Source organism: Vanacampus margaritifer, chromosome 18 (assembly GCF_051991255.1).
Source record: "Vanacampus margaritifer isolate UIUO_Vmar chromosome 18, RoL_Vmar_1.0, whole genome shotgun sequence".
NCBI classification, from domain to species: domain Eukaryota; kingdom Metazoa; phylum Chordata; class Actinopteri; order Syngnathiformes; family Syngnathidae; genus Vanacampus; species Vanacampus margaritifer.
The window spans coordinates 9,694,722-9,718,503 of record NC_135449.1 but is presented as its reverse complement, the minus strand read 5'-3'; the positions used below and the strand labels follow the sequence as shown (position 1 = coordinate 9,718,503).

Below are 23,782 nucleotides of genomic sequence, written 5' to 3'. Positions count from 1 at the left end.
ATGATGATGTTATGGCTAGCAAAGTACTGAAGTAAAAACAGCAAGCAAACCAGACTGACTTGGACTAATATACTCATTCGCACTGGTGCATTGTAAACAAGTAACTGTAATTAAGTAGGTTTTTCAAGTGTAGTCGAGTATTTGTTTTTCTGATTACTTTTTACTTTACTCTCATTTGACATGTATCTGAAAACTATCTTTTATTCTGTACTTTCTCGATATGATTAATATCTTGGCATGATTACTTTTGCCACCTGTGCTCATTTGAAATCATCTTAATGCCAGGGTATATCATATTTTAATCATTATAATTTGAATTATTTGAGCATTCTTTCAATTCTCTGAGTTTCTCAGCTGCTGGATTGAAGTACATCCTCTCTCTTTCTGCCTCGTACATCCGTATGTGTGTGCGTGCCCGTGTCGTTCGCATGTGACTGTACCATTTGAAGGCCATGTTCAATGCTCAGCAGTATGTCTTCCAGTCTGCCCACCAGGATTTATTGACCTTTCACGACCAGGCAGCCAGCTGCGGCTAATTGTTTACGTATCGTGTCCTCATTTTTTTTTTATACGTCATGAGTGCATTTTGAGTCTGATGTTTTAAAATTCACCTATTGGTAATCGATCCCGAGTTTGTTTTGTTTTGTTTTTTTTGCTGAAAACTTACCTGTGGCCGTTTGGCGCATTGGTGCCAGGGAAGAGGGAACTATGTTAGTGGCACAAGCAATTGTCTTTTTTCTGTCGCTATATATGTACACACAATTTATTTTTAATAATAATGTAATGTTGCAAGATGAGTTGATAATACACTATTTTGGGGATCATAACTTGTGTTACATTTATGGTTTTAACTATTAATATAGGAGATATATACTAATGGGGGTATTAATTAGACTGCTTGCATTTTATTGGCTATTTGTGGAAGGACTCACTCCCTATTCTCTTGTTATTGCGGAGATTATGCTATCAACAAGCAACTGTGAGGGAGACCTAAGACATGCCCTGCCCAATAAAACAGAAATTAGTTATGAACACAAGTTCTCAACATGTTTAATTTACAGGGACCGCAAGAAAAATGACTGTTACATTTGTTGGCATAAACGAATAAGTGAAATAAGGACATTGCGTACTCAAAATGGAATTGATTTTTTGCCCTCGCCCCCCCATAGGTTTGCAATTGTCGCCTCGTCATTGCTTAATGAAGTGCTCAAACAGATAAATAAATGTGTCACCCTGCTGGCCGCTGACGTCAGCCTACTACAGCCAATCACAGGCGTTCTCTAGACACCTTTTTTTGGTAATCCTCTTTCCCTAAAGAGGGAACTGTCCGATCAGTGCCACACTGCGCTCTGTTCGCGCCAGGAATAGTTCCGCAAAAAAAGCTTTTAGACTTTTAAACTAGATTTTCATTTTGGGTTGTGCTATTTAATATATATTTTTTTAAATTTATTAGTCTAGTTGAATTATGGTACTGTTTTATAATTCCGAATTGTGCGTGCGTAAATTGTAACGGGTGTGTTTTAGGCACAGACTGGATGGCTTCATAGAGTGTTTACTTATCATTAATACTTACTTGGAGGCATTCTTTGCAGGTATGTTATCACTTTTTTACGGCTTTTTAATGTTCTGTGCGCTGGGCTGCCGGCACCAAACCAGCGGCCAAGCGGACGACGGCAAGCGCTACATTTGCCGAGCAGTTCCCCTCGTCGGCGACACCAGCTGCCCGGTGACCTTATTACCCGAAATCAGCGCCGGGGGGCAGGAAGAGGAGCTCCGCAACACCGTCATGCAACTCCGAGAGACGATTCTGCAGCAGAAAGAAACCATCTCCAAGCAAATTGGCACAATCAACGAGCTGACCACCAAGCTGTCCCTCTGCGCCTCAACCACGGATGATAGAAAGTACGAAAAGGGGGCTGCTTGGGGCAAAGTGAAGCAAAACACAATGGGGGACGTCCCCAGGGATCCAAATGACACTGTGGAGAATCTTGGAAAAACAATGCAGGGGCTCAAGGACAGGTTGGAGAACCTGGAGGTAAGTTCGTCACAATGCGTAAAAGTCCTGTTTTGTACTCTTTAAACTAATTAGAGCGCAGCTTAGGGAATGCAACAATTGTATATGTTACAAAAGTCTTATGGGGCCACACTTTGCACACCCCTGATTAAAACACTTTTTTGGGGGGGGCCTTGCATCATATTGGATTGAGCAGGTATAACTAACATGGAAATGTTGGCTGTTTAAAAAACAAAACATCATGTAAAAAAAAATCTTAGTGCAAGTCACATGAATAAAACAATAAGATAATTATCAGACAAAACATTAGTTGTTGTAAGAAAATGAATCAAATAGCCTATGCCTTTAAATAATAATTTAATCAATCCAAAAATCCATCCATCCAACCATCCATTTTTTTCTCCACTATAGTCTAAACACGACATTATGATTAGTGTTAATTTTGTTCAATACGAATAAAGCAGCCAAATTTGAATCATGTCAGGGTGCGGCCATTTGCCGCTTGCTGTTGACTGAAAATGACATCACAGTTGCTCAAGTAGCGACCATTCATGGCTCACGTAATGACCAATCACTGCTCACCTGTTTTCTGAGTTTGGTCATGTGAAATTCACAAGCTGAGCCGAGCAACTGTGATGTCATTTTCAGTAGCATGTGGCAAAATGGCCGCCCTGTGAGATGGATGAAAATGGGTGGCGTTTGCTGCTCTATTCGTACACTCTAAAAAATGGATTAAAAAAAAAAACAACTACCAATCAATATAAAAATAACCAGTTGGTTAAGCTCATATTGGCTTGATTAATTGTTAGATTGGCCAGACATTGACCATTCCGGGTGGTTACAGGCATACCAATTTTTTGGGTTAGCCCAACAAAAAATGAAATTGGTTACAATAGAAAGTAAGTCTTGGTAGAGCACTTGGAAATATATTTATTGTATCAATTTATTATATTCTAAATGTATTTAGCAATTATTATATATGATTACAATATAATATAAAAATAGTATAGTGTTTAAAAATGGAAAGGTGTGTCTAGATAGGTCACGCGGTGTGACCAGCTTAGTGGCCTAGAGTGTCTCCCCTGAGACTGGGAGGTTGTGGGTTCAATCCCTGGCCGGGTCAGAACAAAGACTATGAATGGGATCCGTTTGCCTCCCTGCTTGACACTCAGCATTGAGGGTTGGAATTGAGGGGGGGGGTTAAATCTCCAAATGATTCCTTGAGCGTTGCCCCTGTCGCTGGTCACCGCTCCCTCAGGGGATGGGCCAAATGCGGGGAACAATTTTCGACCCACTTATGTGGATGTGACGATCAGTGGTACTTTTTTTTCACGGGATTCCCGAAAAAATGTCAGCCTCTAACACAGATTAACCAATATCTTGGCCACCAATATATATTGATTGAAAACACCATTTTAACCAAATGATCTGTCGGACACATAACTACCAACTAGTTAGGTCAAATTTAACCTTTTTTTGGGGGGTCATTTTGACCAATCTGTCTCTAGGGTGTATTCCACATACGCAATTTTAATCCAAATATTATGTTTATAATGGTGGAGTGGCATAGAAAATGTTGTAAGCCATTTTTTCGGGTTGATTTTAATCACTGCTTTATAACTAATCATTACAAATACATACATCCAAATATTGAATAGCCAAATAACGAGTAGCAAAGATGGTAGAGTAGCCAAATCTCCTTTTATAATATCTAGTATATGTACATTTGTAAGGCAGTCAGACATGCGTTTAGAATCCCGCTGTGAAGTCAAAAGCGTCTCCCGCTGCTACCTATCCGTGGTCACCTGTGTCCACTTCCTGCTCATCCATCTTTAGCAACAGCAGATGCGAGCCAATATATCCGGCGCGTCGTTCCCCAGCGAGCTGCGTGACTTACTGCAACGTCGCCTGGTCGAGCTGGAGAAGCAGCTCCTGAGGAAAGTCAGCAACTTGGAAGAGGAGAAGAGCATGCTGTCCAATGCCACGGCAGCGTACCGGCTGAAGACGGAAAGTACGCTCAACGCGCTGGTGGAGAGGATAAGTGAGCTTGAGAAAGGTAATGTGACGCAGGAAAATGTGATGGAAAGATTAGTCAGATTACACAAAAAAAAAAGTCGTTTTAAAACAGTGTTGCTATAGTTACCTTGAAAAACACACACAAACAGGCTACTTGTATTTATAAAAATAAAAAATAAAATAAAAGACTTCACTTGTAAAAAAAAATTTCAGGCAGTCTGTTTTGGCCTGACATATTTAGCTGTTAATAAAAATAAAATTTGGAATGAACATTACTTCTATATATAGCCTATAATGATTAAATTTGGGGACCTCATACAGTCACACAACCTTGTGCGTATTTCTTTTTAAGCTTGAACGGGCAGTGATCCTTTTATCATTATTTATTTATTTTTAATTGGATGTACTGGTCGTGATTTTGAAGCTCGATAATACTTTGTGAACAGCACAGACTGTGTAACGTACTTTAATATTTTCTTTAGCTGACAAACTCAAAGTAGTGATTGGATTTCCAGCTTGAGAACTAAAATCTCCCTCCTTCCTGCATTGTTATTTTTGTATGTGGTCAAAACATGACATGGTGCATACGTGACATCGCTCGCCAGATGGGAATGCTAATTGTGAAGTCCCAGAATGCTGAAAACTGAGTATTTTCGAGTGATCGCATCACTGATTGTTAATGGCCTGAATGGATGCCAGTAAGATGGTACCAGCATGGACTAGAGCAGACATTGTGAGGCAGGCCATCACTCAGGTTGGGACCTCAGACCTCACAATATGTTCTTCCGGATGAATGGACATAAAATTGCCAATGGCACACACTCACAATGTTGTTGAAAGTCGTTCCATTCGTCCATTTTCCATGGCACTCATCCTAGGCCTTCTTACGTTAGTTTAAACACTGTCAGAAATAATTGTTCCATGAAATTGTATTATTCTCAACATTCTTTTCATTTTGTATCCTTTCTCTTGACTGCACTGCTTCCACTCTGTGTGTGGATGTTAGATTTTATTTGCCCAATCACATTGAGCTGCTTTTCAGAATCAGTACATACTAAAAATCGCTGGGTTGTTTTCATAAAGTTGTGTAGCTGTGGATTTTGAGCAGACTGGGTTGCTTTTGCCCAAGGTTGGGTTAGTTAATTATTTTGACCCAACATACTGGGTTGGAAATTGGATTTGGGAGGGATGGGTTGCTTTTGCCCAAGGTTGGGTTAGTTATTTATGTTGACCCAGTAGATTGGGTAGTTAGTTAATTACTTTGACCAATCAGACTGGACGGTTATTTAATTATTTTTGACCCACCAGTTTGGGTTTAGAAATTGGATTTGGGCAGGCTGGATTACTCTTGTTCAAGGTTGGGTTAGTTAATTATTTTTTACCCAGTAGAATGGGTGGTTCTTAAATTATTTTCACCCAACAAATTCGGTTTGGATATTAAAGTTGGGCGGGCTGGGTTACTTTTGCCCAAGGTTGGGTTAGTTAATTATTTTTGACCCAGCCAACTGAGTGGTTAGTTAATTATTTTTGACACAACAGACTGGGTTGGAAATTGGATTTGGGAGGGATGGGTTGCTTTTGCCTGAGGTTGGGTTAGTTGTTTATGTTGACCCAATAGATCGAGTAGTTAGTTAATTACTTTGACCCAGCAGACTGGACGGTTAGTTAATTATTTTTGACCCACCAGATTGGGTTTAGAGATTGAATTTGGGCAGGCTGAGTAACTTTTGGCCAAGGTTGGGTTAGTTAATTATTTTTGACCCAGTAGAATGCGTGGTTAGTAAATTGTTTTCACCCACCAGATTGGGTTTAGAAATTGGATTTGGGGAGGCTGGGTTACTTTTGTTCAAGATTGGGTTAGTTAATTATTTTTTACCCAGTAGAATGGGTGGTTCTTAAATTATTTTCACCCAACAAATTTGGTTTGGATATTGAAGTTGGGCGGGCTGGGTTACTTTTGCCCAAGGTTGGGTTAGTTAGTTATGCTGACCCAGTAGACCAGGGGTGCTCACGTTCGGTCCTCGAGAGCCCCTATCCAGCCTGTTTTACATGTTTCTCTCCATTAACACACCTGAATAATGATCAGGATCGTTATCAGGCTTCTGCAAAGCTTGCTGATTAGCTGGTCATTAGATTCAGCTGTGCTGCAGGAGGGAAAACATGGAAAACAGGCTAGATAGGGGCCCTCAAGGACTGAACTTGAGGACCCCTACAATAGACTGTGTGGTTAGTTAATTACTTTGACCCAACAGACTGGATGGTTAGTTAATTATTTTCACGCAAAAGATTGTGTTTCGAGATTGGATTTGGGCAGGATGGGCTACTTTTGCCCAAGGTTGGGTTAATTAATTATTTTTGAGCCAGTAGACTAGGTGGTAAATTTATTATTTTTGACCCATCAGATTGGGTTGGAGATTGGATTTGGGCAAGCTGAAGAACCAAAGCTGGTTGCTGTTTTTGTTTGATCATTTTGTTGTGTACTGATTTCGCAAAACATTTTTAGGAAACGGTAACCATAGCTTTACTGATAAGCTGATTACCCATTTCTTGGTAGTTTCTTTTTTTTACCCTCTGTTAGATCACAATCTTGACCCAACATGCTGGGTCACAGCCTCAAACCAGTACGCACGAGTATAAAAATAAATTTAAAAAATCCACCATTACCTCTGTCTCTTTTGGACACAGAGCTAGGTTAGCTATTGCACCAATGTTGGGTTACTTTTGGGTCCAGCAGTTTTGAAATGTAGTGCAAAAAGACAAATTCAACACTATACTGTAGGTGACTCACCTCGCTTCTGTATATGGACAGGAGGAGAAGACTTCAAGTCCCCGGAGCAGTTCAAGCTCTCGTTACCGCAGCGTACAAACTACTTGTATGGTCGCATCATCAAAAGCCTCCCGGAGATGTATGCATTCACTCTCTGCATGTGGATCAAGTCCAGCGCCACCCCAGGAATCGGGACACCTTTCTCCTACGGTGTGCCCGGACAAGCCAATGAGATCGTGCTGATCGAATGGGGAAATAACCCAATTGAGCTGCTCATTAATGACAAGGTGAGTCCTGGCTGCTTGTATAAATAAAATATCAGTCATAGTCCATCTAATGGGCTTTGATTGTGAAGGTTGCACAGCTGCCTTTGGAGGTACGTGATGGAAAGTGGCACCATATCTGCATCTCATGGACCACCAGGGATGGCCAGTGGGAGGCCTATCAAGATGGGGAAAAGCAAGGGACGGGAGATAACCTGGCGGCCTGGCACCCTATTAAACCGGGAGGGGTTATCATCCTGGGCCAAGAGCAGGTATGTGTAACATTTATTTGTCTTTTGCAGAAATTCACATTTTATCACGGAAATGTTTTACTGCAGATTTCTTTTGCTGTTGTCTCCAGGACGTTGTAGGCGGCCGCTTTGATGCCGGGCAGGCATTCGTAGGAGAACTGAGTCAAGTCAATATCTGGGACCGAGTTCTGAAGCCAGCCGAGATCCAGTCCATGGCCAACTGTACGTCGTACTTACCGGGTAATGTGATCTCGTGGCTGGCCAGCAACGTGGAGGTGTTTGGGAGGGGAGCCTTCAAGAGGCCTTTGGAGATGTGCGTGGAGCGTCTGCCTAATACCTAAACGCTTAGCGTCTGCCTTTTTTTCTTGTTAATTAGCTGCTATTTTATTTCTAATTACTGTGGAAGCTGTGAAAACAACATTGTGAGTGCACATAACACTGAATGTCCAAATTAGCTAACACTGTTACCGGCTACTTGCTTACTGTTTTTGCTGCCTGGTGTCAAGTCAGTTCAGTCCACAGTTCCCTCATCATAACAACCCCATCCTGAGTGGCATTGAAGCGATACATACAAATGCACGCAACCGCACAAACCCCGCGGATACAAATAGAAGAGACCCAGACTGGAGTCGACATGTGAGCTGCTGGTGCGTGCCGTGCAAGCGAAAGTAGGAGAGAAGATTATCTTAAAAGTCTGGCTAATGTTATGTCTATTGCTTAACGGGAGAATTGGCTTGGAGCCAAAATCAATCACATGTTGTATACTGACATGATTAGTCTGGAAAAACATTCGACTTTATGACGTGGGGAGAAAAATACTGTTTGCATGGACATGATACCAGTGATACTAATAAATCTATCACAGTGCTCTTTTTTTTTTTTATCCTTGCCTTGTCCATTATGGAGGACCAAAACTGCCAAAATTAAAAAAAATATATATATATATATAAATAAATAAATGGCTAAAAGGGAAAATAAAAACGGATATAAAAATATAATTCAAAAATTTAATAAAAAATAAATAAATGTAAAAGGAAATAAAAACAACAAAATATAAATATATCCCTAAATAAATAAATAAAAGTAAAAATAAATACAAAAATAAAAACGAGATAAAAAAATACAAATAAATACAAAAATAAATATATAAATTGACTTGTTGTCTAGCAACTCAAGTTAGTCGTCCATTGCTGGAGCTCTCCAACGCAAGCCGGCGAGACTTCCTTGTTCGCCGAGCCGCTCACTCGACCAATGACAAGCAATTTGCAACGGCGGAGGCCAACCAATGACACGCTTAGGACCGCCCCCCCTCATTTGAATAACATTTCGACCTGACAGAGCGTCTGCAGCATAAAAAAAGTAAATGTGAGAGCAGTTTTATTTATTGATTTATATTTAATTTTATTTATATAATTATTTTTGTATTTATTTCGACATTTATTTTTTATATTTATTTTTATTTTTTGAATCTCGTTTTTTTATTTATTTTTACTTTTATTTATTTATTTATGGATATATTTATATTTTGTTTATATATATATATATATATATATATATTACATTTTTGAATTATATTTTTTATTTATTTTTTTTCATTTTTAGTTATTTATTTATTTATTTAGTCATTTATTTATTTATAATTTTGGCAGTTTTGGTCATCCATAATCCATATGAACAAAACCTGTTAAATGGTGTTTTGTGTTTATGGTATGTTTCTATTGTTGTAAAACACTTATTTGTTGTTGTATATGTTGTTGCATTGTTATCACAGTTATAAAAACTATGAATGTCTGCTTGTAATGTAGTTGTGATATGTGCCGTAGTGTACATAGTAGTTTTGCACGTTAAACTCTTCAGAATTGTTTTTGTGGCCTTAATAGGGACTCAAGTGCCAACAATCCTTTTTGTATGAATAAAAATTGCCATTAAGTGTGCAAAATAAAAAGAGCTGCTGCCTAAATCAATGCTTGGTCCATTTGTTTATTTATTCATTTTTGTCAGAAACAGACATTTTTACTCAATTTCAAACAAAGTGAAGGAAATGCCGTTTTTGGTCATTTTTCCATTTCAATAGTCAATAATTGTTGTTGATAGAGTATTTTAAGCAAGGTAACACAGGGCCTTCTGTGATAATACATTTAATCGGAACTGTACTCCATTTAGCGTATGGCATACCAACAAGTCATCCGCTGCCCTGTTAGTGGTAACTGTCAGGTACGATAAAGGGACGTGGGTGTGACATAAGTAGTATAGAGCGTAAGCTGAGCGGGATCTTTTAACTGAGCTGGCTTGGCTTCAGGGCAACAGCAGGTGGCGTGGGTGGCATTAGCAACGCTTAACAGAGGGAGAGGCCAAAAGGTCGACGGTGACATGGGAGACGTTCGTCCTCGGACCTTTTATGGATACAAAGTAACACTCGCAGATCATTTGTATAAACTGCAACAGTGCGGTGAAAGTAACTCTGTTTTTGGTGCATTTTATTTCATAAAACCTTTGACTGTGGATGGTGTGAAAACAAAAGACTTCTCAGTTACAGAGAGGGTTTACAGTCCATGATTGTATGAATCTGGTTGTTAGGTAGACTCAAAATTGTGCACTTTTATGAATATGAGCGAGTATGTCTGTTTAATGTGTGACTGGCGACCAGAACCTCGACTCCCCCACCTCTCTCTCACTCACCCATGATCCTAATGAGGATGGGTGGATATTTCAAAACATGCCATTAAAACACAGATGAGTTATGTTAAGACTTTAATTAGCTTTTTGTTGATGCGCATACTCAATATGGATACATAGCAGTGGCAGAGGGATTAATTATACTAACAACAGCAACAATAAATGCAATTAATAGCCTTGAATATGTTTTTGGCAGTGGAATGTTCTGCAAAATCATATATTTTGTAATGAATATCCATTTTCTGCAATTGTGTTTTTCGAAAGAAAAAAAAATGTGTCTTGGAATTCAGGATTTTTTTTAGACAATGATATACTTGTGTTTTGCAGTAAAGACATTATATATATATATATATATATATATATATATATATATATATATATATATATATATATATATATATGTATTATATCTACAATTTAATCCGTTTCAACCAGTAATGATAAACATTTTGACATAAAAGTAATATTTAATATGAATATGTGACATACATTTTCATATAATTTGATCAATAATAACGGTAAAGACATCCCCTACTGAATTTACTTTTGAAAAAATACATTCTAATATCCTTCAAACTTTTAATGTTTCATGATTTGTAGCATGGTTATTTAGTTGTTTTTTTTTTAAACTAATTTGTCATTCAAGTTTTTTTTTTTTTTAACTATTAATGTCACTAGAAAGAGCCTCATTATGTCGTTGCAATGCACCAGAGGGTTCTGTGAGTAGAAGGGCAGCCATTTTGGATTTACACATGACAGCAACATCAATGGTGTTACTTCTGAGCTATGCAAGAATTTGTGAAAATGTCACAACTTTTGCACGTCTTTAGCGTTACAATGACATATGTCATTGTGCAACTCGGACGATTTTTATGAAGCTGTTTACGTCTTTTTCATCAAGCACTTTTATTTTTACACTTCTTGAGTGTTTTTCAGTGGGCCACCACCATTTATTTACTATGAATGCTTGGCATATTTTAATTGAATCATCAACAACTTTTTGATTTCTTACACATATAAAACCAAAGTGACATTTAAAAGAAAAAAAAAATCTTTTTCTTTTCAAAAGTCTTTCCCGTTATTAATCAAATGACACGAAAATGACCCACATACACCGACTTTAAAACTCGACATAAGCTGAGGTCAACGTTGAAGGTTACCATAGCAACCGCAAGCACTCCGACTGCGTCTCGGTCAGGACACGCTCATTAGGAATGTCGCTATTATTAATGAACAGGGACAAGCTGTCATTAGACAGGCGCTTGAATAACTCCACCGTTTTTCATCACAGCTGGTGAAAAGTCCTCAAGTGACACCTGTCACTTTATTATTAATTATTAACTATTATGTTTTTCCAATTGGATGTTTGTTGTTGTTTCATGTGTTGCATTTAGCTTGATGACAGTGATTTAAAAAATATATATATGTTAAGAAGAAAAAATACAGATTTGCAAGCAATAGTTTCAGATTTATTTATTTTTTTCTCCAGGAAAGAAATTCACAAAAAGAAAGCACACTTTAAAAAAATTAAAAAATAAAAATAAAAAAATAATTTAAAAAAATAGGTCACTGATCACTTTGCAGTTCTCACTGAGCATAAACCAACACTCATGTGCATTAAAATGACCTTTATGAGAGTTAATAATTCATGAGGGGGTTTAGCTTGAGCGCTGTGGGTCACTAATTGATCGACCTCACACAACGTAATATGCACGTGGGTTATGACCTACTCGCCTTGTGAACTCACACAGGTAACTAAATGATTCATTCAAACAGCACAAAGCAAAGCGGGAATACAAGCATGGGGCATAATAGTTGCTTACTGCTCCACTTTAACTCAATTATGTACAGTGCTTCTTTTGATCATAATATAGCAAATAAAAACGGAATAGCCCCCATGGAAGGATTCATGAGACTGGTTAAGAATAGTAGTGTGTACCATTTTGTACCCACAGTGGTTCTTTCTCTTCCCTTTCAACACGGGCCACGTTGAAAATGATTCTGCTGCGGCCATCAGTGTGCCTCTTCAGGAACAAAGCGTTGCTGGATGCCGCGACCTGCAAAAGGAGAAAAATGAAAAACATTTCGCAGTCTGTCGTGTCAGGTACATACATTGCCACATCCGTAAGCCATTTTGCTATCCGGGATCACGTAATCCGTTTTATTTTCATCCCAGTTGCTCAGATCAATTTGGAGTGGATCAGTGTAATCCAGATCCCGTTTTGAAGATGACCAAATCCGGATAATGAGTGCTCTGAATTCGATTTTATATCACACTGAAGGCTGCTTATGTGTGTAAAATAGCCAGCGTGGGGTCACACAAAGTGAATTTATTGAATGAAACAAAATGCATAAAAAAAACAAAACTGCCATTGACGGCTATAAATGTCAAAAATTCTTTTTAACTATTTCTATTAGTTAAAAAAAAAATCGCACTTTTGTTAACAAGAGTATGAAAACCTAGATTTTTTTTTGTGGTACATTTAGAACAGATATGAAATTTGTGATTAATCGCGAGTTAACTAGTGAAGTCATGCGATTAATTACGATTAAAAACTTCAATCGCCTGACGCCCCGAATTTTGTATCTTTTCTTTTTTGGGGTAAATTCATTCACTGCCATTGACGGCTATAAGCGTCAAAATTTTAATTATTTCTATTTAACATTTTTTTCCCACTTTTGTTAACAAGAGTATGAAAACCTAGAATTTTATTATTGTACATTTAATACCGATATAAAATTTGTGATTAATCGTGAGTCAACTAGTGAAGTCATGCGATTAATTACAATAAAAAAATTGAATCGCCTCTTGCCCATAATTTTTAAATGATCTGTTGTTGTTGTTTTTTATGAATTTGTGGCAGTGAATGAGTTAATGGTCTGTAATCTAAAGTACTCTATCATTCTAATTAATGATTTGAAAATCGGTTAAAAATAAATGGAGGATTTGATCCAGATTGAAACCAAGATTAGATTGCTTAATTTAATCAGATTTATGAAATTGTATTTGGTTTTGCACAACAAAGTTTAAAAAAAAATTATAATCCATTATCCAGATTACCTTTGAACAACTGGTGCCTGGGGTTTCACCATAAGTGACCACTTGAGGGCAACCATAACTATGTTGTGGTCACAATTAAAACAAGTTTGATAAACCTGATGAAGGTTTTACATTATTTGTACCCACTGCACATTTTATGTGCACTTTTTTTCTGACACTGTCATAGAGGTTTTTACAGGATCTCTCAAGCTAGTTTACCTAATGTTGTACCCAGTAAGTGAGAAGCTCACACAAGAGTTGCTATTCTCAGTTTCTGGGTCCAGTCTGCCATCTTGTGGTCATAATATTTACTGCCAGTTGAAGTGGAAAGATAGGCCAACTTGTTAAAGTAAAAATAGCTGCATTGATAACCTGGTAACCCATTTCTTGGTAGCTCACCACTTATTGGATCAAAATCTTGACCCAACGTTCCAGGTCAAATCCTCAACCCAATGTGATGTTTATATATAACCCAGCATTCACTCTAAAAACAGTTGGGTTAAAAATGGACCGATCCTCTACTTGGGTCGATGTGAGTCAAGAAATGCGTCTTTTACTGTAAAGCAACTCATAAATATTGCTCAGATCCCTTACTTGGATTTTTTTTAAAAAAAGGGTCATTTTCTATTAAACAACCCAGAAAGTTGTGCCAAATCGACCCATAAAGCGGATCGGTCCGTTTTTGATACATAATTGGGTTACTTTTGTACGGAAGTGTATTGCATTCACTTTTTTTTTTTTCTGTTTTATTGAATATTTTTTTCCCAGTTTTTTTTTTCTGTTTAAAAAATATATATTTTCTCTGTTTTTCTGAATTATTATTTTTCAGGGTTTTTTTGTAATTTTTAGCTGTATTATAAAATAATTATTTTTCATTTTTTCTGAATATAACACCAGCTCTATTTTTCGTAATATTTTTTTCTGTTTTTTTTTTAATATTTATTTTTTATAATCCCCCCCCCCCCTATTTTTATTAATATTTTTTTTTCTGTTTTTTTAAAAATAATCACCCCCTCCCCCGCCCCCCCCTGTGTTTCGGAATATTTTTTTGACAGAAAAAAATATTCATTAAAACAGAAAAAAAAATTCAGAGAAACAGAAAAAAAAATATTCAGAAAAACAGAAAATAAAAATAAAATACTCAAAAAAACAAAGCTCCCCCCAAAAAATTGTCAGAAAAAAAGGAGTTTTTTTTTCCAAGTGAATGCAATACGCTTCCGTACTTTTGACCCTACTGTTTTTACAGTGTTTCCCTCCATCCATTTTGGACCAAAAGCTGGGTTAGCTATGTGGGTTACGTTTAACACAGCAGTTTTACGCATCTATTTAACGAGATAAATGACTAATAAGTAAATAAAAGCCATTCTTTGCACACCTGTGGCGTGTAGGCAAACTATGCTCACACGCAACTTGACTTTGCGCTGTTGTACCTGAGCTCTTTTGTGATATCGAGGGTGGCAGGCGATGACTGTGATGAAAGAGAAAGTTGCCACAAGGATCGCAGCGGAAGACAGGATGAAGAGCAAATTGGTGTTGTCTGGAATGAACACAATTTCACAAAATTGTGGACAATTATTTGTGGGCTGAAAGTTGTGACTCAAATGTGAACTCTAATTTCTTTCCCACGAAGAATGTTATGATAGGCTTTAGCATAATCGTAACTTAGCCACAAGCGCAAATCGACTGAGCACAGGAAACATTCACAGGCCTTGCAGATCGTAAACGGCGATAGGGCCGCATTCCTTCATTTTGACTGGCCTCTTGCGGAACTAACGCTATTAAACAGCACATTAAAAGTTTGATCCGAAACACCTCATATGACACCGCAAAAGATCTCACATTTTACCCAGCTCCCTTTGACTGTGGCAATAAGAAACATTCTATAGAAAGATGGACACACATCCATATTAGCGTACTAAAGACAGGAACAATGTGTGTTTATTTCAGACTAACAAGCAAAACATAATGATTTGTAAGTATGCCTTGGATATAATGTAGTTATGATTTACAGCTTTTTATCTGCTGTAACAGTGACATACATCATGACAAACAGGCTCTGCGCCATGAAAGAGACTTTTAGGGAACCATGCACTGACATTTGTTGACATTTCTCAGTTGAATAAATTAATTTCAATAAAAAAAAATACTTGTTCTTTTCATTTAGAAGGTGCTTCTGGATGCCATTCATGGTGCCTCATTCGCTTATATATATAAAAAAAAAGTTAAAATGGCTCAGGATATACATTAATGGCACAATCTGTGTTTTTTTCCAGGTTTATGCTGTGCCCCCATTTAAATGCACAGAGGCTGAGACCTGTTTTGTTTTCTCGGGCGCTGATATTGAACCGCCGGGCTTTTCGTTATGTCGCCATCCGTTGGTCGTTGTTATTTTTATGTTTCTCAGTCGGTTTGTGACCGTGAAGACAAATTCCTTGCGTGTCCTTCCACACTTGGCCAATAAATCTGACTGATTCCTATTTAATGACATCCAATAAAGATCTACATATAGCTAGCTATCTTTGCTAGAGATAGATAGATAGATAGATAGATAGATAGATAGATAGATAGATAGATAGATAGATAGATAGATAGATAGATAGATAGATAGATAGATAGATAGATAGATAGATAGATAGATAGATAGATAGATAGATAGATAGATAGATAGATGGATAGCTAGCTAGCTAGCTAGTTAGCTTAACCCCTAGGCGTTATTGTGACCATTTTTTGGCTTTTTGTTGGTTCTGACCAAGCCATTTGAAAATAAAATACTGCCCACGGGTTAAAGGGCACTCATCCTTACTGGAGTTTCTTCACAAACTACATTAAAGTAACTATAAAATATTGGGATGTCTGCTCTTTAACACGTTCCTGCTTGTCTCTCTCAGCCTTTAGGCCAGTTTCGGGCTTTGTCTTTTCTTAAGCAAAGACACCTGATGGTCATATGTGATTTGTTGTGTGTGTATGTGAGCTGGTTTCACTCACTGCTTTTCCTGACAAAGAGATTGAAGGAGGTCTGCAGCTTGCTGATGTCATTCCGGACGCTGATGTCCAGGCAGTGAACCCCGGCCGAGGTAAAGGTGTGGTTGAGCCGCAAGGTGTTCTCGTACAGCAATGTTAGCGTGCAGCCCCCCGTCGGGTCGGCCACGCAGTTGGGAAGGAAACGCCAACATACCCACATAGGAGGACTGAGAGACACGATGATCTCATTCTCAGGTTCGTCCTTGAGGTCATATAAAGATTGGAAAACAAAATGGAACCTACCTTCCATCCACCTGGACAGCCAGGCCGGAGGTTTGAGACATCTCATAATCAGAAGGGCCCTTCAGCTCAATGCTTTTAATGGCATCTGTAAATTAATTTTCACACTCAAAAAATTAATAAAAATAGGATAGTCTAATTGCAATTACTATACTATATACAAACCAAGCACTTGAATATCCTTGGAGTAGATTCCAGTTAATGGAGGTTTGTATTTGGTCGTATTGACTCCAATTTTCAACCGCAGCGTGTAGTTTCCAGACAAGGCGTAGTGGTAGCGGACAACAGGCTCACTCCCCTGGATTACCTCCCTGCATTTCCATAAACAAAATGATAATCGCAAAGACTTTCAAACTTTTAAGAATGAGCATCCCAACAGTCCTCATACCCGTTCCCTAAATCCCACGTGTAGCTGAAGTTTGCCGTGCTGAGATTCTGCCGCGGGTCCGAAAGTTCGAACATAGTCTCGGTGGGAATGTCCGAAGCCAGCTCTCCGGTGTCTCGCACGTAGGTGGCGTTGCCGTCCGTTTGATAGAAAACCAACTTCCCGGCAATATTTTCTGATTGACCAAAGATTACATGTCATGGGTGCATGCAAAGGGTAGAAAGTGATGATGGATTACCTAAATCTGTCAGAGGCCCGTCACACTCTGCCACACCCGGGAAAACCAGGATGAAAAGCAGCAACGGTGTTCTGTAAACGCATAATCAAGTTAATCAACCTTCGGAAACATACAAACTGAATTAAAGTGTACCTGTCCATGTTTGCTGGTCCTCTCCCTTGGGAGCGCCCTCAAGGATGTAAAAGGAAAATCTAGAGGATGGCGGAGGCGAGGAAGAGGCGATGTGTGTGCAGTACTTCATTCAGTGCTCTTCATGAAGGCTTGAAATTGCCACCATGAGTTGCAGTCATGTGCCCTTACAAGAACAACAATCTACTTTTGTGCTTCTGAGGGGTCAAACAATTATCACAACAAGCTATGTGGTTTTTTTTCATATCATAAATAGTAAAATCAAAATATTTGTGCATATGATGTTGAAATTAACATGATTTTTCTGGTTAAATTTATTGCGTAAAATGTTAAAAGCAAACCATTCTATTTCCACATCTTTATCGTGATTGTGTTACATGAATTTACATTACTGTCAAATTGATTTGACTACAGTTTTATAAAAGGAAAATGTTAAATGTATATAATGTATTGAGTATTGAGGGTGACAGCTTTTAAACACTTTAGGCATGACAATGGATATAAAATGGACATAAAAGAAACTATAGGAAAACACATCAAACGTTGGTCTTAAATGTACAGGAACATGTAGTATACTGTACTTGGAAATAGTTTGCCACCTAATTTGTTTTCCGTTTTGCTTTCTTGCAGTAAGTTTCATATGAGATATAATTCTTTGTTAGTTCTAATGTGTTGAAAACAATGACAATATTTATCATAACGTGAAGTTTTAGAAGTAATATTGCCACGAATCGAAGGCTTGTATATACATTGGTACTGTAGCGCCCTCTGGTGGGCTACTTGTTACAAGGGCAAAACAACAACCAGTTTGTTCATTCAAATTTATATGCAGTGGTAATTTATGAGTAACCTAAATTTATAACTATATTTATGTATTGGTTTATTTATTTGTTTATTTATTTATTCCAACTTTTTGTTTTGGGTCACAAGCAAAAATTTGACTTAAAGCTGCAATATGGAGCTTTTTTTCCCAAAATAACTTTACAATAAGTTTTTTATTTGTCCTTTTATGACTGAAATGCCTTCTAATTAATAGATTAACAGACTGGATTCGGGTTAGAATTTCCCGCGCCCTGTCTGCGGATGTGACGTAATGTGCGTGGGGTGTATGTGAAGAACGGTATGTGCAGTTTCATTTTCGTCAGCAGGTGGCAGTAGCGATTCGAAATGGAATTTTCTACATTCAGTAGTTTTAAGCGTGAGCTTCAACGTTCAACGCTAGGTGGCAGGAGCAAACTTCACACCATTGCCCAGCATCAATTCACATGGTTACGGCGCAGTCCAACGACAGGTAGCTCTCCTTTGTGTTTTACTTTACATTTTCGAGTTGTTGTTTGTTTGTTTTGTAGGTATTTTGCCCTAAACGCGGAGAAGAAGAACCGGGATGACGTCATAGAAAACCGTGCGAGTAGTAAGAGCGTTGACAGCAGGCTAGCAGCCCATGCCACTCAATTTGCTTCCAGTTTGTTTACTGTAGAATTGATTTGAAGAATGAATTAGTTAAAAGTACGTACAGGCTTCTTTCTGACCTTTTAACCTCGGTGTGAGTTAGCTTGCAGCCCCTTGACGCAGCCTGTCCGATCAGATAAGTAATGCAAAATCAAACAAAGAAAAAATCTCAAAACACGCTTTTATTGAGTGGCTTTTATGTGATGTGGTCTTCCGTCCCCCATTTATTTATTTATTTCAGTTAGGTTACAGGTTGTTGCATTGCCTGGGGCTACTCAGTTTTTTTCCCCTTCTTTTTTTTTTTAATGATCATGACGTTTGGTCTTTGTTTTACTCTGTCTGACAAAGCACGTGTGAACTTGTGTTTTTAAAGGTTTTATGTCGGAGATGTGCTACTTAAATGATGGAATAGGTCACAATTTTTCATCAGCGCCAATGGGGGGCGGGGTGGGGTGGCAGATCAGACCACGCACTTCTCAGATGCAGAATGACAAAAATGCAGACAAAATACGTGCCTGTCCGGCCCGCGAATAGCAAAATCATCGTAATATTGACGCCTTTGTGAATTGAGAAAAGAAAAAGAAGAAAAAGAACATTTTGTAACCAAGGAAAAAACAAAGATGATAAACCTCCAATATGCGTTGTCCATGAAAACGGGGGCTCCCTTATTTATAATTATATATATAAAAAAAAATGCAGGGTACAAGAGCAAACTTTATTTATTTATTTATTTATTAGGGCTATCAGAGTGTGGTCAGTGGCCCATCCCTGTTCTATATAAAAAGTATTATTATTATTATTATTATTATCTATGTAGAAATTGTTTTCCATGAGAAAATGCTGAAATTTGGCGAAAGTGTTATGAAAAATAAAAAAAAACAACAACAAAAAAAACAGTAAATGTTAAATTCAGTTAAAGTTAAGTTTTAAAAAAATGTAGCGATTAAGGAAAAGGAGTTTACTGCATTGTTCAATTTTTGTCATTAAACTCACATGACAAAAATTGTTGATCTTTTTTGGGCAGCTGGAACGAAAGTCATTCTCATTTCTGTCAATGATGAACGACTTAAACTCGTAAATCAAGGTGCCAATATGCATTGTTTTTAAACTCATCAGCTGAGTCATAAACTCACATGACAAAAATTGTTGATCTTTTTTGGGCAGCTGGAACGAAAGTCATTCTCATTTCTTTCAATGATGAACGACTTAAACTCGTAAATCAAGGTGCCAATATGCATTGTTTTTAAGCTCATCAACTGAGTCAACCCTTGTGACGTCGCAGCCCCGCCCCCTCGGTAAAATCTCTTCGCGTCCCAGCCAGTGAGTGCAGTGAGCGAGTGAGCGTGCAACAAGCCGGTTTGTTTTTATGCATACGTGCAAGGTGCCAGTGGTGCTGGCATGTCGAGAGTAATTCTCCTGCTGTGGGTCCGACTGTAGCGGCTGACCACCGGGATTATAATTTTTCTTATTGATTGATCTTTTTTTTTTTTTTTTTTTTGTCATTCGCTTGTCCGGAGAAGCCACGTGCCAACATGTCGGGGACCCCGCAGGACGTGAGCAAGCTCACCGAGCTAACTTATAAGGTGAGTCGAACAAGTGTGCGGTTGTCATTCGTGAAGTAATTACAGTAGTTAGTGTGATTTTGAAATGAGGAATTGGCCGTTTCCTATCAAGTTTGCCGTGGCTCTTAAATCCCATCAAAGCAAACAACATGAGTATCCAACCTGCACTTCTCGGGGCTTTCATTACCCCCTTATCGCCTATATGACGATCCATTGTTTTCACATTGTTTAAAACACGTTCGACCGAAGCGCTGGAATATTTAGCTGTCAACAACAAGCAAGCCCATTCTAGAATGTCACACCCTGTTATTATTCGCTGCTGGTGCATCAGACAGTTTGTTTGAAAGTGTGCGGCTTGTGATCGGAGCAGTCTGTCCATCACATTGTTCGTGCGGGAGATTGTGCACGGATGTGATCAGTGCTCAGTGAGTGGTTGGTTTTAAATTGTGTTTCGTTTTGCCTCTATGTTAATCTAATTCTGTGGTGGCCAAACGAAATAAAAATAGAAGGATGCAAGGGCCATTTTGACAGTCCTCAACTTTGCCAATAGTAGACGATTCGATGCACGTTTTTCGATACGCTCTATGATTAAAGGGCGGTTTATTTCCAAGTGAAATGATTTGATTTAGTTCGATTAAGTGGAATTACAATTTGATACGGTACAGCTGAGTTGGAGAGTGTGTGATTCAATGACTTGTCATTTTAAAACATGAATGAGCTTGTTAGTAGGTTACTGTAAATGTGACTTATATCTCTGTTGAAAGATTCAATACGTAGTATCTTGATGTGTTTTGAAGTGGAATGATTAGATTTTGGTTCGATTTAATGCCCTCAGATCTTTTCAATCAAAATAGATTTTCCAATAAAAATAAAAATAAATTATATATATATATATATATATATATATATATATATATATATATATATACACTTTTTTTTTTTTTTTTACATATAGAATTGGAATGTACCGATACCAGGTATTGGTATTGGGCTGATATCGGCCTTACTGTAAAGTATTGGGTATCAGCCATGGACTCTTAATACAAAAACAAAACAAAAACAAAACTGACATACAGGAAGTCCTCCTCGGCAGTAGTTGGCGCTATACTATGGCAGTTTGACACAACGGCGAACCATCATATGTGTCAGAAAGGTCTTTGTTTACATTTTTTTTGTCGTGTTAAATGAAATTTGTACTCAAAATTGTGGCAAATTACGATAGATAAAAAAAAAAGTACTTTTATTAATTTATTTATACGTACTTTATTTTTACTTTATTTGAACAATACCTTCATTTAAAAAAAAAAGGAAGAAGCTAATTAAGACAATTTGGATGCGCTCATTTTTTCTTTGTAATGCATTGCCGAGGTATCAGATCAAGAGTTGGTATCGGTACTTAAAAACAAATACAGACTTGGACTGAAAATGGCCCGCGGGCCTACATTTCGACACGCCTAATCTAATTGCTGCTGTGATTGGAAGCGAGTGTAATGTTTCTTGACACCCTCCCTGATAAATGAAAACAAACAATTTGACATTGAAATAACAATTTGGATGATTATAAACGGTGTGGTGTGTATGCCACGGTTTCAGTGGAAGGAGGAGGGAGACGGGTGGCGGGGGGGGGGCAGAAAAGAAAACAAGTAACCCGTTTCCTTTTTTGCTCTCTTAACTCCACTCAGCAGCACATTTCTCATTGTGAAGTCATACCTGTCTCCTCATTGTTTCTCCCGGGGTGTGCCAGGAGAACAAGACGGGGAGGTGAACTGCTCAGGCATTTCAATAGGGAGGGGGGTGGGGATGAGGGGTTCTCGCTGCAAGTCGACGCCACTTTTGCCTTTTGTGCGGGACTTCGTTCTTTGAAGGGAGTGTAAAGAATACACACAAGAGGTCAAGTTAAAGATTGAAGGCTTTATTGCTGCTGCATTTAAAGAGCAACCTGCACGTGTACTCTGGTTCTAAACATTTTTGGTAATTTAGTTCAAAAGAAAGTTTTATTTTACCGGAACTTTTTGCAGGTACCTGATTGTTTTATGCTACAGGTACCTGATTGTTGTTGGCTTTTAGGGTGCTCCGTGTCATAAACAGCTGAACATTGTCAGCTCTGATGGGTCCAAATATAATTCATAAGAAAGTTAACAGTTTAATTTGAGATGAACGTAATCAGTTCAGGTACCTGATTGTTATGTTGGCTTTAACAGCTCATATAAAAGTTTCCTCAACAACGGAATGATGTCAACTGTGATAGGCTTCAGCTCTGCACATTTTTGTCAGTGTCATTCAAAATAAAGTTCAACACAGCTTTGAGCTGCTGATTTTATAATAGGTACCTGATTGTTTAGTTGGCTTTAAGGGTGTACTACTATAAATAGCATCACAAATAAACAACTGAATGATATCAACTGTGATAGGCTTTAGCTTTGAACATTTTTGTCTGTGTCATTCAAAATAAAGTTAAACACAGTTTTGAGCGGCCAGACTTATAATAGGTGCCTGATTGTTTAGTTGGCTTTAAGGGTGTACTACTATAAGCAGCATCATAAATAAATAACTGAATTATGTCAACTGTGATAGGGTTCACCTCTGAACATTTACGTCAAAATAATTAAAAAAAGAAAGCTTACGATTTTATTTGAGTTTACCTTATTGCAGGTGCCTGATTGTTTACCATTACAGGATAGTTTTGTTGACTTTTTGGGTGCATATACAATAAGCAATGTCAGCTGAAATAGGCTTCAGCTCACCTGCCTCCCTAACAAGGACAAGGGCTGTAGAAAATGGATGAATGGTTGGACTATGCGCATGTGTTACATTGCCCACAATCTTATCAAAAAATTTCCCCAGAATGTGATGGACCAGTTCAACCCCAGCCTGAGGAACCTGGTCAACCTCGGGAAGAGCTACGAGAAGTCAGTCACAGGTGAAAACACACAGGATTTACTTTTACTTATGCTCACATGACCCCCAAATGCTCAAAAACAAATTATTCTGTTTTGATGAACATTTGAAGTCAAGTCATTCAGACAGGTAACGGTTTCTTTTGAGGTGATCCTATCGGGTACCTGATTGTTTTGTTGACAACTATTATAAATGGTTAGCATGATTACCGCTTCACCGTTTTGATGTTCTTGGTTTCAATCTTGGTTTAAGACTTTCTATGTGAAATGCATGTCTTGTGTGTACCTGATTGTTTTGTATTTCAGGTGCCTTATTGTTTTGTTGACCACATTTAACAGACATGCGCATTGTTATGCTTATTGCTAAGCTTACAGACTATCAAGATGTTTCAATTTAGTTTGTGATCCTCTTATATAGGCATGACCGTCGCAGGAACGACCTACTTTGATGCCATCACAAAGATCGGAGAAAACGCTACCACGTCCCCAGTGTCCAGGGAACTCGGTAAGTTTAATTTTAATAAGGCTGATGCACAGCCTTTCAAAAGTAAGAAGATAATATTTTGTCTAGAATTAAAAATGACTATTATTTTTCATGAAGAATTATTGAGTTTAAAAACTAATGTTGCCATTTCTTGTCGACTGAAGATCATCTTTGCTGAGAAAATAGGTATCGACCAATCATGGCTCAGTTTGCTGACCAAACCCAGAAAACAGGTGAGCCGTGATTGGTCGTCACCTATTTCCTCAGCACAGGTGATGTCATCTTCAGTCGACAGTAAGTGGAAAAATGTGTTTTTTTTAAAGTTATACATTTTTCATGGTATCAAATTA

At 38.0% G+C, this 23,782-nt stretch overlaps 3 protein-coding genes across 9 annotated transcripts in view; 2 read left to right on the top strand and 1 right to left on the bottom strand.

The window, feature by feature from the left end:
• Positions 1 to 1,350: 1,350 nt before the first annotated feature.
• Positions 1,351 to 9,271, top strand: nptx2b (neuronal pentraxin IIb). The gene is made up of 5 exons (XM_077551711.1): positions 1,351 to 2,035; positions 3,851 to 4,070; positions 6,840 to 7,084; positions 7,153 to 7,332; positions 7,422 to 9,271. The coding sequence occupies exons 1-5, from the start codon at positions 1,595 to 1,597 to the stop codon at positions 7,650 to 7,652; spliced, it is 1,317 nt and encodes a 438-aa protein (XP_077407837.1). The 5' UTR covers positions 1,351 to 1,594; the 3' UTR covers positions 7,653 to 9,271.
• A 2,174-nt stretch (positions 9,272 to 11,445) lies between these two features.
• Positions 11,446 to 18,660, bottom strand: tmem130 (transmembrane protein 130). Of its 6 annotated transcripts, none has more exons than XM_077550872.1 (9): positions 18,570 to 18,660; positions 17,044 to 17,102; positions 16,912 to 16,982; positions 16,677 to 16,848; positions 16,454 to 16,599; positions 16,292 to 16,376; positions 16,013 to 16,215; positions 14,458 to 14,564; positions 11,446 to 12,044 (listed from the first exon to the last, which is right to left on the bottom strand). In XM_077550872.1, exons 2-9 carry the CDS (start codon positions 17,049 to 17,051, stop codon positions 11,907 to 11,909), a joined length of 930 nt encoding a protein of 309 aa, XP_077406998.1. In that variant the 5' UTR covers positions 17,052 to 17,102; positions 18,570 to 18,660; the 3' UTR covers positions 11,446 to 11,906. The 6 variants fall into 6 exon arrangements, with proteins under 6 accessions (XP_077406998.1, XP_077406996.1, XP_077406999.1 ...); XM_077550870.1 differs by having other exon boundaries at positions 17,044 to 17,206; positions 18,570 to 18,659; XM_077550873.1 differs by having other exon boundaries at positions 18,555 to 18,643.
• Positions 18,234 to 23,782, top strand: part of baiap2l1a (BAR/IMD domain containing adaptor protein 2 like 1a) — a 34,110-nt gene continuing 28,561 nt past the window's right edge. The window contains exons 1-4 of one of the 2 annotated variants that reach the window (XM_077550868.1): positions 18,234 to 18,331; positions 20,010 to 20,072; positions 22,896 to 22,971; positions 23,367 to 23,453. In XM_077550868.1, coding sequence (XP_077406994.1) covers positions 20,022 to 20,072; positions 22,896 to 22,971; positions 23,367 to 23,453 — 214 coding nt within the window. In that variant the 5' untranslated portion in view covers positions 18,234 to 18,331; positions 20,010 to 20,021. Of the gene's footprint in view, positions 18,332 to 18,365; positions 20,073 to 22,895; positions 22,972 to 23,366; positions 23,454 to 23,782 lie in introns of those variants that run through there. The other variant, XM_077550866.1, reaches the window with a different exon arrangement.

Bases quoted from the DNA above. Each gene is read 5' to 3' on its own strand.
- nptx2b (XM_077551711.1), top strand. From the start codon at position 1,595: ATGTTATCACTTTTTTACGGCTTTTTAATGTTCTGTGCGCTGGGCTGC. The intron at 4,071-6,839 runs GTAATGTGACGC...GTATATGGACAG, and splicing joins GATAAGTGAGCTTGAGAAAG to GAGGAGAAGACTTCAAGTCC. The intron at 7,333-7,421 runs GTATGTGTAACA...TGTTGTCTCCAG, and splicing joins TCATCCTGGGCCAAGAGCAG to GACGTTGTAGGCGGCCGCTT.
- tmem130 (XM_077550872.1), bottom strand. The intron at 16,216-16,291 runs GTAGGTTCCATT...CGTGTCTCTCAG, and splicing joins GCTGTCCAGGTGGATGGAAG to TCCTCCTATGTGGGTATGTT. The intron at 14,565-16,012 runs GTGAGTGAAACC...TGTTCATTCCAG, and splicing joins TCTCTTTGTCAGGAAAAGCA to ACAACACCAATTTGCTCTTC.